Source organism: Erithacus rubecula, assembly GCF_903797595.1.
Source record: "Erithacus rubecula genome assembly, contig: SUPER_Z_unloc_8, whole genome shotgun sequence".
Classification (NCBI taxonomy): Eukaryota; Metazoa; Chordata; class Aves; order Passeriformes; family Muscicapidae; genus Erithacus; species Erithacus rubecula.
This window is the reverse complement of record NW_027635619.1, coordinates 777848-790645: the sequence shown is the minus strand read 5'-3', so window position 1 is coordinate 790645 and position 12798 is coordinate 777848. Positions and strand designations below refer to the sequence as shown.

General features: G+C 51.8%; 1 protein-coding gene and 1 long non-coding RNA gene across 3 annotated transcripts in view; one reads left to right on the top strand and one right to left on the bottom strand.

Moving 5' to 3' along the window:
* Positions 1-957: 957 nt before the first annotated feature.
* LOC306815091 lies at positions 958-1787 on the bottom strand. The gene is made up of 2 exons (XR_013777316.1): positions 1547-1787; positions 958-1156 (listed from the first exon to the last, which is right to left on the bottom strand). It is a non-coding gene; the product is annotated as an uncharacterized lncRNA (long non-coding RNA).
* Positions 1788-2150: 363 nt separating this feature from the next.
* LOC306815099 (serine/threonine-protein kinase PAK 3-like) overlaps positions 2151-12798 on the top strand; it is a 30381-nt gene continuing 19733 nt past the window's right edge. The window contains exons 1-8 of one of the 2 annotated variants that reach the window (XM_079331727.1): positions 2151-2391; positions 3293-3330; positions 3733-3855; positions 4353-4475; positions 4704-4884; positions 5823-5886; positions 11385-11433; positions 12276-12388. In XM_079331727.1, the coding sequence (XP_079187853.1) occupies positions 2313-2391; positions 3293-3330; positions 3733-3855; positions 4353-4475; positions 4704-4884; positions 5823-5886; positions 11385-11433; positions 12276-12388 (770 nt within the window). In that variant the 5' untranslated portion in view covers positions 2151-2312. The remainder of the gene's footprint in view (positions 2392-3292; positions 3331-3732; positions 3856-4352; positions 4476-4703; positions 4885-5822; positions 5887-11384; positions 11434-12275; positions 12389-12798) is intronic. The other variant, XM_079331728.1, reaches the window with a different exon arrangement.

The following is a 12798-nucleotide window of genomic DNA, read 5'->3' as shown; positions in this document are numbered from 1 at the left end:
CAAAGAGCCAAATCCAGCCCCTGCAGCTCCTGGGCAGCACTCGCTGGTCTCTGAGGGGTCTGCCAGGGGGGTTTTTGCACCCCCAAAGGAACCAGGGAAAAACCCTGGACACCCACAGATAAAAGCTGCAAAGCTCACAGGTGCAGAACAATTCGTTTTTATAGGTAATGCAGAAGCCATGCACGCAGACAAAAAACCACAAAAAACTCCTTCACCATTTCCCATGGGCAGGCAGGTGTTTTGCATCTCCAGGACAGCAGGGCCCCCTCAAGTCACACAGTGACTTGGGAAGACAAATGCCATCACTCCCAATGTGCCCTCCTTCTTCCTTCTTGTGCCAGCTTGAAATACTGAGCAGGATGTCCAAGGCTCTGGAGCAGCTCCTTGGCCACTTTGGGTCACCTGCCCTGGCTGTGTCTCCTCCCAGCCTCCTGGCACGCAGCATGGCCCCAGGCCGCTCTCTCTGGGCAGCTCCTTCAGCTGTGGCGGGTGCCCAGCCACGGGACACGGGCCGTGGCTCACGCAGATGCAAAACTGTAGAGGTTTTCACTCCCTCATGTTGGCCTTGTTGGCCTTGGCAGAACTCACGTCCCCAGTGGACATTCACCTGCATCTGAGCCTGTGGAGAAGCCTGGCTGCCTCCCCCTCTCTCCAGAGCAACACAGACACTCCCAGCCTTTCCCTGGAGCTCCAACCCAACCACGGCCACAGCGCCGTTCCCAGCAGTGACACCACAGCTCTGCTGGGTTTTGCTCTACTCTGCTCCTCTCTTCACAGCTAAAAGCCTGTATCTTCACAGGAGCTTGTGGCCTGGAGGCAATGAAGGAACAAGACCTCTGCCCACTTCCAAACTGTGACACAATCTGTGCCCATCCACGGTTTAGAAATGCCTGACCATTAAGAAGCAAATTTAGAGCTTGTCCACAGGGTGAGAGCAAAGGGAAGCTTCCAACACAGTGAAGGTTTTAAAGTATTTATTTTGACTAGCAATCTAAACAAACTACCAACCAGAAACTACAAACTACAAACTACAAACTACAGCAAACAACAATGGCCTCTTGCAGGGTTAGAATCTGCTGCCAGCCACAAACTGCTGCACTGCCATGATCAGAGGCGTCAGGCTGGAGGTCGGCTTGGCTGAGGTTACAAACGGGTGCTGCACAAAGAGAAAAAGAAGACATGAACATCTACTTTCCTCACAGGCTGAAACAGCCTTTCTCTGGCTACCAGAAGAAGACAGAAAGGAGGGGCATGCTGTGCACCTCTGTCTCCACGTCCAGGACCCTGCTACCACAGGCCACCATGGCTCAAAATCCCACAAAGGCATGAAGCCACGTGGCTTCAGCTTAAGGAGATTTGGTCTAGGTGACCTTGAAGGGCTCCTTCCAAGCCCATCCCAGGCCAGCATTCTCCTTGCTTTTCCTTTGAAAAGCCCCCAGACTGGAGATTCTCCAGAGCGGGACCCATCTGACGCCTTGGACTCGAGCCCTGGAGGAGCCCCTGGCAGCAGGCAGCTGGCGCAGCCTGCGGCCGCTCTGCCTTTTACCTGCAGAAGTTCCCGGGCAGACCAGCGCCTGTCCTCGTCTGTCTGCAGGCAGCAGCGCAGAAAGTCTCGCAGCCAAGCAGACTGCTGCCTGGGCTTCTGCAGCTTCGGGGTGCCCCCGGTGCTGATCAGCTGTCGAACCTGGAGCAGAAGGCAACGTCACACTGCACCTGTCTCCTCCGCACCCAAAAGGGCTCAGCCACACCCCACTGGGCAAGCTCCACTCTCCAGTGGCGCTTTCCTCCCTGCCTTTCCTAGCCCAACCAACAGAACGCAAAGCCAGAGGCAAGCAGAGCCAGCCCAATGTGCAAAGGCTTCTGCCTTGGGCCCTGATTTCCTTGGCTGGAGGAATTAGGAGCCACTCGATCAGCAAAAGCACCCTTTGCTTCTCTGAGGACTGACACTAGCTCTACAGTCCATTTGGAAGAGGGACTTTGGTCTAACTCCCACTATTGCCAAGGTTTTTTCACACAAAATGCAGCTTGGCGCTGATTGCTGCTCCCTTAGGCAAAGCCAGCCTCCTGATTGTGAGGTGAAGCTCCAATTGTGATGTCGGCGGCCGCATCCCGGCGCTGTCAGGGCAAAGTTGCTGTGCCGAGGCTCGGGAGGCCTCAGTGTGCACAGCGGCTCGTTGGCGCGCTCACTGCAGCCGGGAGCTGCTGCTCGACGAGGTCTCTGCCAGCAGGCTGCACCCTGACAGCACTCTGAGCAGTTTTGTTTGTGCCCACAGGTGTTGTCTGGTGCAGGCTTGAGCAGCACTACTGCAGCCATGGACAGAGTGTGTGCTGCTGCAGCTTGCACGTTATTTTCCGTGGCTTATTGTGGCTACTTCTTCACCCACCTGGCACGTAAGTAGAGGTTTTGCTGGGTGTGGCATGTGGAAACCAAAATGCCACAAAGAGGCCTTTGGTTGGGTAAAGCTGCTGTCATCAGCCTCAGCTGAGCAGGGGGTGTCTCTAGGCAGCAGGGCGTGGGCTGCATTTGCAAGTTGCATTTGCTACTGCTGGCCAATGCCATGGCATGGCCTGTGGCAGTGGAGTCTGGAATCTCCTCATTTTACTGCCTCAAGCAAGATAGGTTTCAAGACAGGAAAGCTGGGAGAGCTCGGCTTGTAAAAACTGTGTGCTGCTCTCCAGGCCTGGGGAGAAGCATCTTCTTGTCTGCATGCCCTCATGCCAGGATGTGTCTGTCAACTTGACACTTGCTGTGCGCTAAAAGAGCCCTTCCCTGTGTGATGAAATCATGGGAATAACTTGGACAAGGCCTCTGAAAGCAACATTTCAGAAGAGCTCTTGGATGCTCCTGACCCTGGAGCTGTTCCTGTGCTGCGCCACAAAGGAACTGCCACCATGGCTAAGGGGGTTTGGGTGAAGCTCTTCTGAGGAAACCTTTTCAGTGAGCTCATGGCAATTGATGCTTGCCATCTCTCCAGAAAACCGAAGCCCAGGAAAGAGAGGAGCTGTAGCTCCTGCTGGGTGGGGTGGGGCAGCAGCAGTGACTGTTCCAGAGCTGCTTGGACTTTCTCAGTCTCAAGTTTCTGTGGGATGAGTGGCCAAAGAAGACAAAAGGTAGACACAGGGCAGTACTTGGTGCTCTTGTCTTGCTTGCTGGCTGTGTGACACAAGGTTTGTTGTTGGAGGGAAGTAGTAAAAGCAGAATGCTCAGTCTTTGGGTTGACTTTTTGGTGGGCCTGACCAGTACTGGCATTTTTCTCACAGCATCCACTTCTTTTTGCCTTGTGTGTTGCAGGTCACATCTCCCGTGCCTGGAGAGAATCCGCTCCTTGGGTGAGTGGCAAAGGAGCCTTTGGCCTTGGTAGCGTTGGACAGTTGTGGAGCAAGGCGTGAGCTGGGCGTGAGCTGCAGTGCAGTGCCAGCCTGCTTGGATGAATGGAAGTACACTCCAGGCTCTTTACTGCAGCAGCAGCAGCAGCAGCAGCATGCACAGGATCTGTGACTGTTTGCTCCAGTTCCACTTCAGAGCTTTTTCAGCAGAGGAAAGTGGGCTTGCTCAGTACTAGGAGCCATGATGGAATTTCTCCTATCCAAGAGAGTGCAGTCTGCTCTGAGTGGCTCATTTGACTTGAGGATGACCCACTTAGAATGCAGATGGTTTCTCCTTAGCACATGTGGCTCTAGAGCTGAATATAATGAAGCTTGCCTGTCCCTGACATTGCTGTCTGTCTGCAGAGCCCAAAACCAACCACTGAGCCTCCTGTGGCTGAGTGTGCTCAGGGAGAAGAGGCCAAAGGGGAGGAAGATGCCCACCAGGCTGCAATTGCTGCCAGCGCGGGGCCTGAGCACCCAGCATCAGTAAGTGGCAGCTGTGGCTGCAGCAAAGCAGAGCTGCAAGTGTCTCATCAGACAGCACCTGCCATGCATGGCTGAAGATGCTGAGGGCTGGAATCTTGCCAGCACTTGCAGAGTGCTTCTCCTGGGCAGCGAGGCCTGGAAAAGGGGTGTGGAACTTGGATATTTGGGCATCCACTTCCCACTGCTCTGACAGGGGCTGTGAATTTGTCTCAGCAAGAGACAGGAGGTAGGATTGGGGTGTCTTTGGATGCTCCCGGGGTACAAGTGAGGCCCTTTGTGCCCAGTGGCTGTGCAGGCTCTCTGCCCGATGGGAGGGGAGCTGCACAAACATGCGGTTCACAGGAGACACTGTCCCCTGGAGGGACTTGGCCCTGTCCATGGAGCAGCTGTGGGTAGATAAAGGGAGAGCTGAGATGCAGTGGGACCTGGAGCTGAACACACGTGCCCTTCTGAAGGACAGGTTCTTTCCCGTCCCTCACACTGCTGTCTGCCCACAGAGCACAAGGGCAGAACCAGCACCTGCTCTGGCTGCCTCTGTAGCCGAGGAAGAGGCTGAAGAGGAGGAAGGTGCCAAGGAAGCTGCCCCTGCTGTCAGCCCACGGCCTCAGCAGCCAGCATCAGTAAGTGTCTGCTTTGCTTAGCAGAGTCTACGGTGTCATTCTGTGCATATGTGGAAGCAGCCTTTGGATTTTGAGCCTGGAGTTGGGGTGGGGGCAGCAAAAGCTGAGAGGTGAAGAGCCCTGGATGTGGCCGGCAGCATCTTCCTAAGAAGGGCTTGCATGAGAAATGGGATTGCAGGGCCATCTGTGCCAGGCACCTTTCTGACCCAAATTCATTTCTTGTCCCAGAGCTCCAGCGCGTCTCTCGTGTCACCTGCAGCAGCTGCAGCTGCAGGCTCTGAAGAGGCCTCCAGTCCGCAAGCTGGGAGCTCAAGCACGAGCAGCTCGTGTACCTGGAGCACAAGCAGTTCCTCTGGCAGCACAGAGCATCTGCCAGAGAGGACAGAGGACGAGTGGCTGGCCATGCTGAGTATGTCCTTTGTGATCCCTGTCTGCTGGAGCAGGGCCTTGTGTGTGCGTGTGTCAGCACGAGCTGTCCCACCTGGTGCTGCTGCTCAGCTGAGTGTCGGTGCTGTGGCCTCCACACAGGAGCTGTTGTTGTGCTTGGAGGTGCTGCAGGAGCCGCGGGGTGTTGCTCCTGCCTCAGAGGGCAGCCTGGCCTGCTTTGCCTTTGCCTGAGCTTGCCTCGGTGCAAAAGGCAAAGCGGAGCTTGTTTCTGGCTGAGCAGGAGGCTGTGACCTGGTGAATGCGTGGGGCTCGGGGAGCTGCTGCGGGGCCCAGCTCCTGTGGGCCACGGCCAAGGCCATCTTCAGAGCTGGGCCGGGCCTCAGGGCTGGGGCCTCATTGCTACGGCCCATTGCAGGAGCTTCTGACATCAGCTGCTGCTCTGGAAAGCCAGAAAGGCCGTGTTCAGGCAAAGTCCTGCTGTAAGCTGGACATCGTGCCTCTGCTGGACGCTCTTAGCACTAATCTTCCGGTTCTGGAAAGGGCAGCTGTTGGTAAAAATTGGTTCCAGAACCCAAGGTGCCTCTGCTGTTTGCAAGGATTGGTGCTTTTGTTGAATGCCACAGAATGTTCATTGCCAAGAACAGAAAGGTTTTGTTTTTCTAGACAGCAATCACTTCTTTTGGTTATGCTTTTCTGATCCCTGTCTGATCCCCTGCTGTTTCCCCACGTGCTTCGATGTTAGTTCAGACTTGTAGTTTTTCGCAGGCCATGCTCGCTGCAGAGCTGCTGGTCTTGCTGCTGCTGTTCTGGCGCTGGTGGTGGCGCAGTAATGGTGTTGTTGTTTCTCAACTGAGTGAGTTGAAGGGGCCCAGTGGGCCAGAGAGTGGGGCTGCCTTTCAGATCTGCTGCACGGTGGCATCTCTGTTTTGAAGTGAGCATCTTTCCTTTGCATTTTTACAGGGATGCTGGTGAACAAAGGAGATCCAGAGGCTAAATACACAGACCTGGAGACCATTGGCAAAGGGTGAGTGCAGCCACAGGTCCTTCTCCAAAGGGAGGGATTGTGTACTTTGCTGGTGTCACCTCTCCCTAGAGTGATGTCAGGCAAGCTCCAAAGCTGTTTAGACACTGCTTTGAGACACTGCCGTGTCTCAGTACTGGTCAGCATTGACAGCTGTGCTCCAAAGCATGGCAAAGACACCTGATGGTGGCAATGTCTTTTCTGCAGCAAAGAGCAGCAGGCGGCAGATGTCCTGTCCTGTGGGAGTCCAGGGTTTTTCCCTGGCTCTTTTGAGGGTGCAAACCCCCCCTGGCAGACCCCTCAGAGACCCCCGACTGTTGCCCAGGAGCTGCAGGGGCTGGATTTGGCTCCTTGGGAAAATCTGCCCACGTTGAGAGAAGAGACACAGAAAATAATGATGAGTAGAGTGTAAATTAGAATGCTAGAATGTAGTATAAGTAGTTTTTTAGATTGTTTATATTAAGGGCCATGTGGCCAAGATGGAGGATCCTGGGTGTGGTGGGCTTCTTCCTCCTTCTTCTTCGTGTCATCCATGCTGAAGTTGCATCCTGGGAACCACAGATTGGACGGGGAAAGAACTGGATATTGTAAAGAGGTTGCATGGCATTGGGGAAAATTTGTAAATATTGTATACGTAGTTTAGGGTATAAAGACCTTGGCTCAGCCCTCTCAGGAGACCTTTCTGCTATGGTCGACCTGCAGAGCGGACGTGTGCCGGGCTGGCAGAAACTTTTTTAAGATAAGATAAGATAAATAAAAAGCCCCAAAACAACACAAGGTCGTCTCAAGCTGCTTTCTTGTCGGCGCCTCTGAGTCTCAAGCTGCTTTCTTGTCGGCGCCTCCGAGAGAACCAGACTTTTTACCACCTCCATGCCCTCTCTGGGGAGGTCTCACACCTGAAGAGACCCTCGGAGACGGGACACTTGGCGTCCCTTGCTGCGCGTCTGGATTCCTGAGCTCGTGAGGTTGGAAGCCCCGAAAATCCACCTGAAAAAAGCGGCAGAAGAGAGACCTTGATCCGATTCCTGAAAAGCCAGCTACCACGCTCGTGTCGGAAGGGAGGATTCCGGGAATTTCTCTCCCTGCGCGTCTGCTGGACAGAAGCCCAGGAGGACTCCGATCCGGTTCTGGCACCTTTGCCTTTTGGTGAGTCGGTTCAGATCCAAGATACACTATAGGCACACACAATGGGTGGGTCCATCAGTCACGAACAGGTCCAAATATTGTCTGTGTTAAAGTTTTTACCCTCCTCCCATCCAATTTCATTAACGGAGGATGAAATCAAAGATTTACTTGTGTGGGAAAGAGTGCACTACCCTCGCATTGATACAAGTCAGATATTGAAAGTTTCATTTTGGCAGCAGGTAAATAGAGACATTTACCATGCTGCAACACTGAAAGATATTAAAGCTAAAGATCTTTTAACAGTAGCAAGAGTAATGCTGGAAGCATTAACTACAGAAACAGTAAAAATTTCTGGTCCTCTGAAGGCCATAGAGGGTCTCCCAGGACCGGAGGTGGGGGCATCCAGCTAGCAGCTGATGCCTGTACAATCCGCCTGCCAGCAGCAGAGCAGTTCATTTTCAGATACCCCAGATTCCTCAGATTTACCCCAGTTTATGGATTTACCTACACCCACCCCCCGACCGGGAAAACTCAGGATGGAGGTTTTTCCCAAAAATTTCGATGATTTAGATTTTTGCTTTCTTAGTCCCTCAAAAGCATCCTCAACACTGGTGGGGGGGCAGTTGCATTCTACCCCAAGGGCGGTGGGAGGAGCCGAGGAGGGAAAACAAACCGGACATACCATACCTCATACCTCTGCAGTGGCAGAGATGACGATAACCCCAATTCGTGGTGTTGCGGGAATTAATAGAGTTACTGCAACACCATCGGACCTTCAAAATGCTGACATTTTACCAATTCTGCCACCGTCTGCACAAGGGGAAACACCACAGACCTCGGGACCCGGGGCAGGGGGGACAGAGTCGCGCGCTGCAGCGGCAGGGGGGGGGGGAGAGATAAGTGCAGAAACCCCCGCGCGGTTCGTGGTTCGCGAAAAGCCCCTCCTGCTCAAAAGCGCTTCACCGGGAGCGCAGGCGGCACCTCCCCCACAAGCGGCGGGATTAGGCGCCGGGGCCGCAGAAGCGGCGGGGGAGGGGACCTCTCAGACAGCGGCCGGGACAGATTCCAGCGGGACCGGCGCGGCGGGACTCGGGGGGGCGGCACCGCCCACGCCGAGAACGGCGATGGCTGCGGGGAGCGACGTTCAGGCGGCGGCGGGGCCATCCGTGTCAGGGGGGAGCAGGGAACGCCCGGAGAGGGGGGCAGAGGAGCCACCCGGCCTGGAAAGCAGCCGGTGACGCATGCGCAGTGAGGCCAAAGAGTAGGGAACACACGCATGCGCGACGGTTGGGGCTCCCGGCGTCTCCGAACCCGGAAGTGACAGGGATGGGGCCACAGACTTTACAGACAGAGAGATACCTGTGCAGACCTACCTCGCAGGGACAGGAGGGAGGTTGCAGGGACAGGGACCAGGACGATAGGCACACTGCAGGACACGGGACAGGGACGGTCCGTGCCGGGTGGGGGCGTGGCCAAGGGGAATATGGCGGCTCCCCTGGGGGGCGGGCCTAAGTACCGGAAGTCGAGCAGTTGCCATGGACACGACAACAACAAACCGAATACTCCAAGCCAGATCTGCAGCGCCACCGTGTGGCAGAAGATCTATAATGCCAGATTATTTTCCAGTCAAATATAAGAAACAAACCGAAAAAGGAAACAAGATGCCACAGTCTCTTGAAGAAGATCTGGAGAACACCCTACGCATCACAGCATCAGAAGGAATTCCAGTGAGCACGGCTAACACTGGAGACATCCAAAGCCCTATGGCTGTGATTCTGAAAAACATTTTTGAAGGATTTTTTCAACATATGTGGGCAGTTCTAGAACCCCATTTTCAGAAAAGGGCTGAAATTCTACAAAGCTCTCCAACTCCTCAGACAAGACAAAGAACAATACAGGAAGAACCACAGATTTCTGCAATATCAATGGATCAAGAGATGGATGAAGCAGCAGCTTGGCCTCGATCTCAACAACTAATTCCTTTGAACAGACAAATTCCTACAGAAACACACAGACCTGCAACAGCAACTGAAGATGCTTTAATTGACTGGGCAAATATTAGAAGGGACTTCATAAAAAGCAGAGAATGTCCTGCAATTGGGTCTGGTGAAATAGTCATGCCAGTGAATTATGACCCACAAGGACAAAACCCAAGATGGCAAAAATTAAATCATGATTCAGTTAAAGATTCAATTAAGGCAATTAGAGACTATGGACTGCGATCTTCATATTTTAAACAGTTTTTAAAAGGTATTCTCAATGAATATGACTTGACTTCATGTGACATGAAATCTCTTGTGTCATTGATACTTACTGACACACAAGGACTTATGTGGGAGAGCAGATGGAGAAGAGCTTTGAAGGAGCTGCGAAAGAAATACCAAGGTGGTGCTCATGCTAACCTCACCATGGCAGAATTAGCAGGAGACCCTCCTCACAATGATCCAGTACAACAAGCCGCCAAGATTCCAAGGGGAGTGTTGGCAGACATCAAGGAAAAAGGATGTGAACTTCTCTTCAAACAAGATTTAAAAGACTTAAGGACTGACAGTGAAAAATGATTGTTTATATGCTGTTGTATCTTATTTTTTGTCAACTGTATTAGGTGAAAAAGAGGATTTACCAGTGATGCAGCCAAGGGAGAGTTTTTGGAAAAATTTAGTATGGACAGTGGGGTTGGAAACAATTTGTTTGAGGCATTCCAGGCAAAAAAGTCATTTTCAACATGTCTGGTGGGATTGACAGTGAAAGAATGGTCCATTCCGGAGGGCATCCCTTCATGGGTGATGTGAGTTGTGACAACTCCTGTGAATGGATGGCATGTGTGGGTTAAATTTCTCCCTGTGGCTGTTTTCAAACCAAAAGAATTAGAAATTGTTGGTTCAACAATGGATTTTAGAATTGTATGTGATGTTTTAGGGGTGAAAAAGAACCAAACAATGGATGTTACTCCAAATTAGAATGTATATAGCAATTATATTGTAGTCTCAAACAAACCATCCTTCCGAGTTCTAGCACATTTATTGTGCCTGGATGGTCTGTTTGACCTTTTTGAGCTTTTACCTTTGTAAAAAGAAATTTTGAAAGTAGGTTTTTATATATTAGTGGAGCTTGTTACTATTCTCATTGCTTTGCCATGCATCATCCCATGCACTCAGCGCAACTTGAACAAAGCTGTGAAAAGGGCTCTGGACAAAACCATGAACGAGGTCTTTTTGGTGCAAACAGAGGGGGGAGATGTGGGAGTCCAGGGTTTTTCCCTGGTTCCTTTGGGGGTGCAAAAACCCCCTGGCAGACCCCTCAGAGACCCCTGAGTGCTGCTCAGGAGCTGCAGGGGCTGGATTTGGCTCCTTGGGAAAATCTGCCCACATTGAGAGAAGAGACACAGAAAATAATGATGAGTAGAGTATAAATTAGAATGCTAGAATGTAGTATAAGTAGTTTTTAGATTGTTTATATTAAGGGCCATGTGGCCAAGATGGAGGATCCTGGGTGTGATGGACTTCCTCCTTCTTCTTCGTGTCATCCATGCTGAAGTTGCACCCTGGGAACAACAGAATGGACGGGGAAAGAACTGGATATTGTAAAGAGGTTGCATGGCATTGGGGAAAATTTGTAAATATTGTATACGTAGTTTAGGGTATAAAGACCTTGGCTCAGCCCTCTCAGGAGACCTTTCTGCTATGGTCGACCTGCTGAGCGGACGTGTGCCGGGCTGGCAGAAACTTTTTTAAGATAAGATAAATAAACAGCCCCAAAACAACACAAGGTGGTCTCAAGCTGCTTTCTTGTCGGCGCCACCGAGAGAACCAGATTTTTTACCACCTCCATGCCCTCTCTGGGGAGGTCTCACGCCTGAAGAGACCCTCGGAGACAGGACATATTCCCTCGAGCGTATTGCCCCTGTTTGCCTCTTTCCTTAGGAGAAATCATTTCTGTGAGTCCCAAAAGAACAGAGAATATGTGGAAATGAAAGGAGAAAAAACTTCATTGCCTCCAAGGTCAAGTTAGCAGCTGAGAGGCTCTCAGAGAACAGTAACAGTAACAGTAACAGTTCTCAGTAATAGTTCTTTCCAGTTATTCTGCTGAAAACAAGATTCAGTGGTCAGGATGACCACCAGCTAGTCTAGAAGCCAAAAGCAGGAATGAAAGATAAGAGTGCAAGGAGAGGTGTCAGCAGGCCCAACGGGAAAGTGTGTGTCTGGAAAAATGCCACACGTGCACAGCTGCTGAAAGAGTAATGGGAAAAATTGCAGCACGGAATCTGTGGTAGCGCATTTGCTGTTTGTCCCAGGACTTTGTTACCTGTTGGAGTGCAGTGTCTGGCACCTGCAGGGACTAAAGGCCTTCTCCTTTCTCTGCTGTTCTGTTTCTAGAGGTTTCGGCACTGTGTGCACGGCAGTGGAGACTGCCACAGGAGAAGAGGTAAGCGTCAAGCAGTGCTGCAGCTGCAGCAGCTCTCCAGTGCCCTCCCCTCTGCTGTGAGCTGTGCCTGAGCTTTGGCTCGCCACTTTGCTGAGCCTCTGCAGAGGCTTTGCTGCAGAGGCAAAGGAAGTGCAGAGCAGAGTCTGCCTGCCAAACAGAGTGGGGACAGAGTTTGTCCTTGTCAGCTGCTGCAAGGAATGCCAAGAGGCCAAGGGGTGTTTTGCAGAGGAGGACATGCTAGCTGGGTCTTAGTGCCAAGGTGGTGTCTTAGAGAATGTCCCTGTTCTTTGGGGCTGCTGCTCAGGTTTCCCGAGTTCTCATTTCTGGCTGTTAGCAAATGCATGGGGATTGTGCTGATAGTTGCTCATCCACCTGCAGTGCTGCCCTTGGAAAGTGTGCTTAGTGAGAGAGGTCTGCAAGGAGTCTCTCAAGGGCCTAAGCCCTGCTCAGAGGCTGGCACGTATCGCTAGAGGATCCAGGCTTGGGTTATTTCTTCTTGCAGCCAGGCAGCAATTTTAAATGTCAGTGGTGTGCAGAAAAGTGTTTTAGTGGAGCAAAATGAAAATTGCTAAAGTGACAAAGTGCAGGGATTGCCTTTTTTGGAGGTGTCCTTAACGATGCGATCATCATGAGGACATTTTCTCCATAAGATCTGTAGGGTTGTGTTTCTTATGGTGGATAAAGGTTAGGATGTTTCTAGCGTGGCATTTTATCTGTCACGTCCGTAAGAGTTTGCTTTGTTGTTGTGCGGTGGGCTGCTGGAGTCTTGATCAAGCCCCCCGTGTTTCCTTTTTGGTCCTGTGCCAGACTACTTTGGTTCATGGCTTTCTGTGTCATTTTAGGTGGCCATAAAGAAAATTAGTCTCTTGCAAGACAGCAGCAACGAGCTGTGCGTGAAGGAAATCCAGGTCATGCGGGACAATAAGAACGACAACCTGGTGAACTATATAGACAGGTGAGTGGTTCTGCTCTTCTGCTCTGAAGGGTCACTCGCCTCCTGCAAGGCAGAGCTTCAACCTCTCCTCTGGTTGCTGGCAGAGGGTGGAGCTGTTAATTGCTGTTGCTGGGCTGATCTGCAGCATCTTGGATGAGACTGCGTGGGACTGCATTAATCTTTTTCTGCCATACCTAGTTGGAAGTGTGCTTTCAAAGGCCAGGACTCAGCCCTATTTTACTGAGCCAACAGAGTCCAAGTTGCTGTGCTCCATCCGTGTTTTCTTGTTGGGTTTGGGGTTTGGTTTCTTTACCAAGGTTCTGAATTGCTGACAAAGCACTCTAGGATGTAGTTCCCTTGCTCTCTTGCATTGGTGAGGATAGCAAGCAGTCTTTTCGAGTGCACAGAGTTCAAGCCCTGTAGAGCGTAGT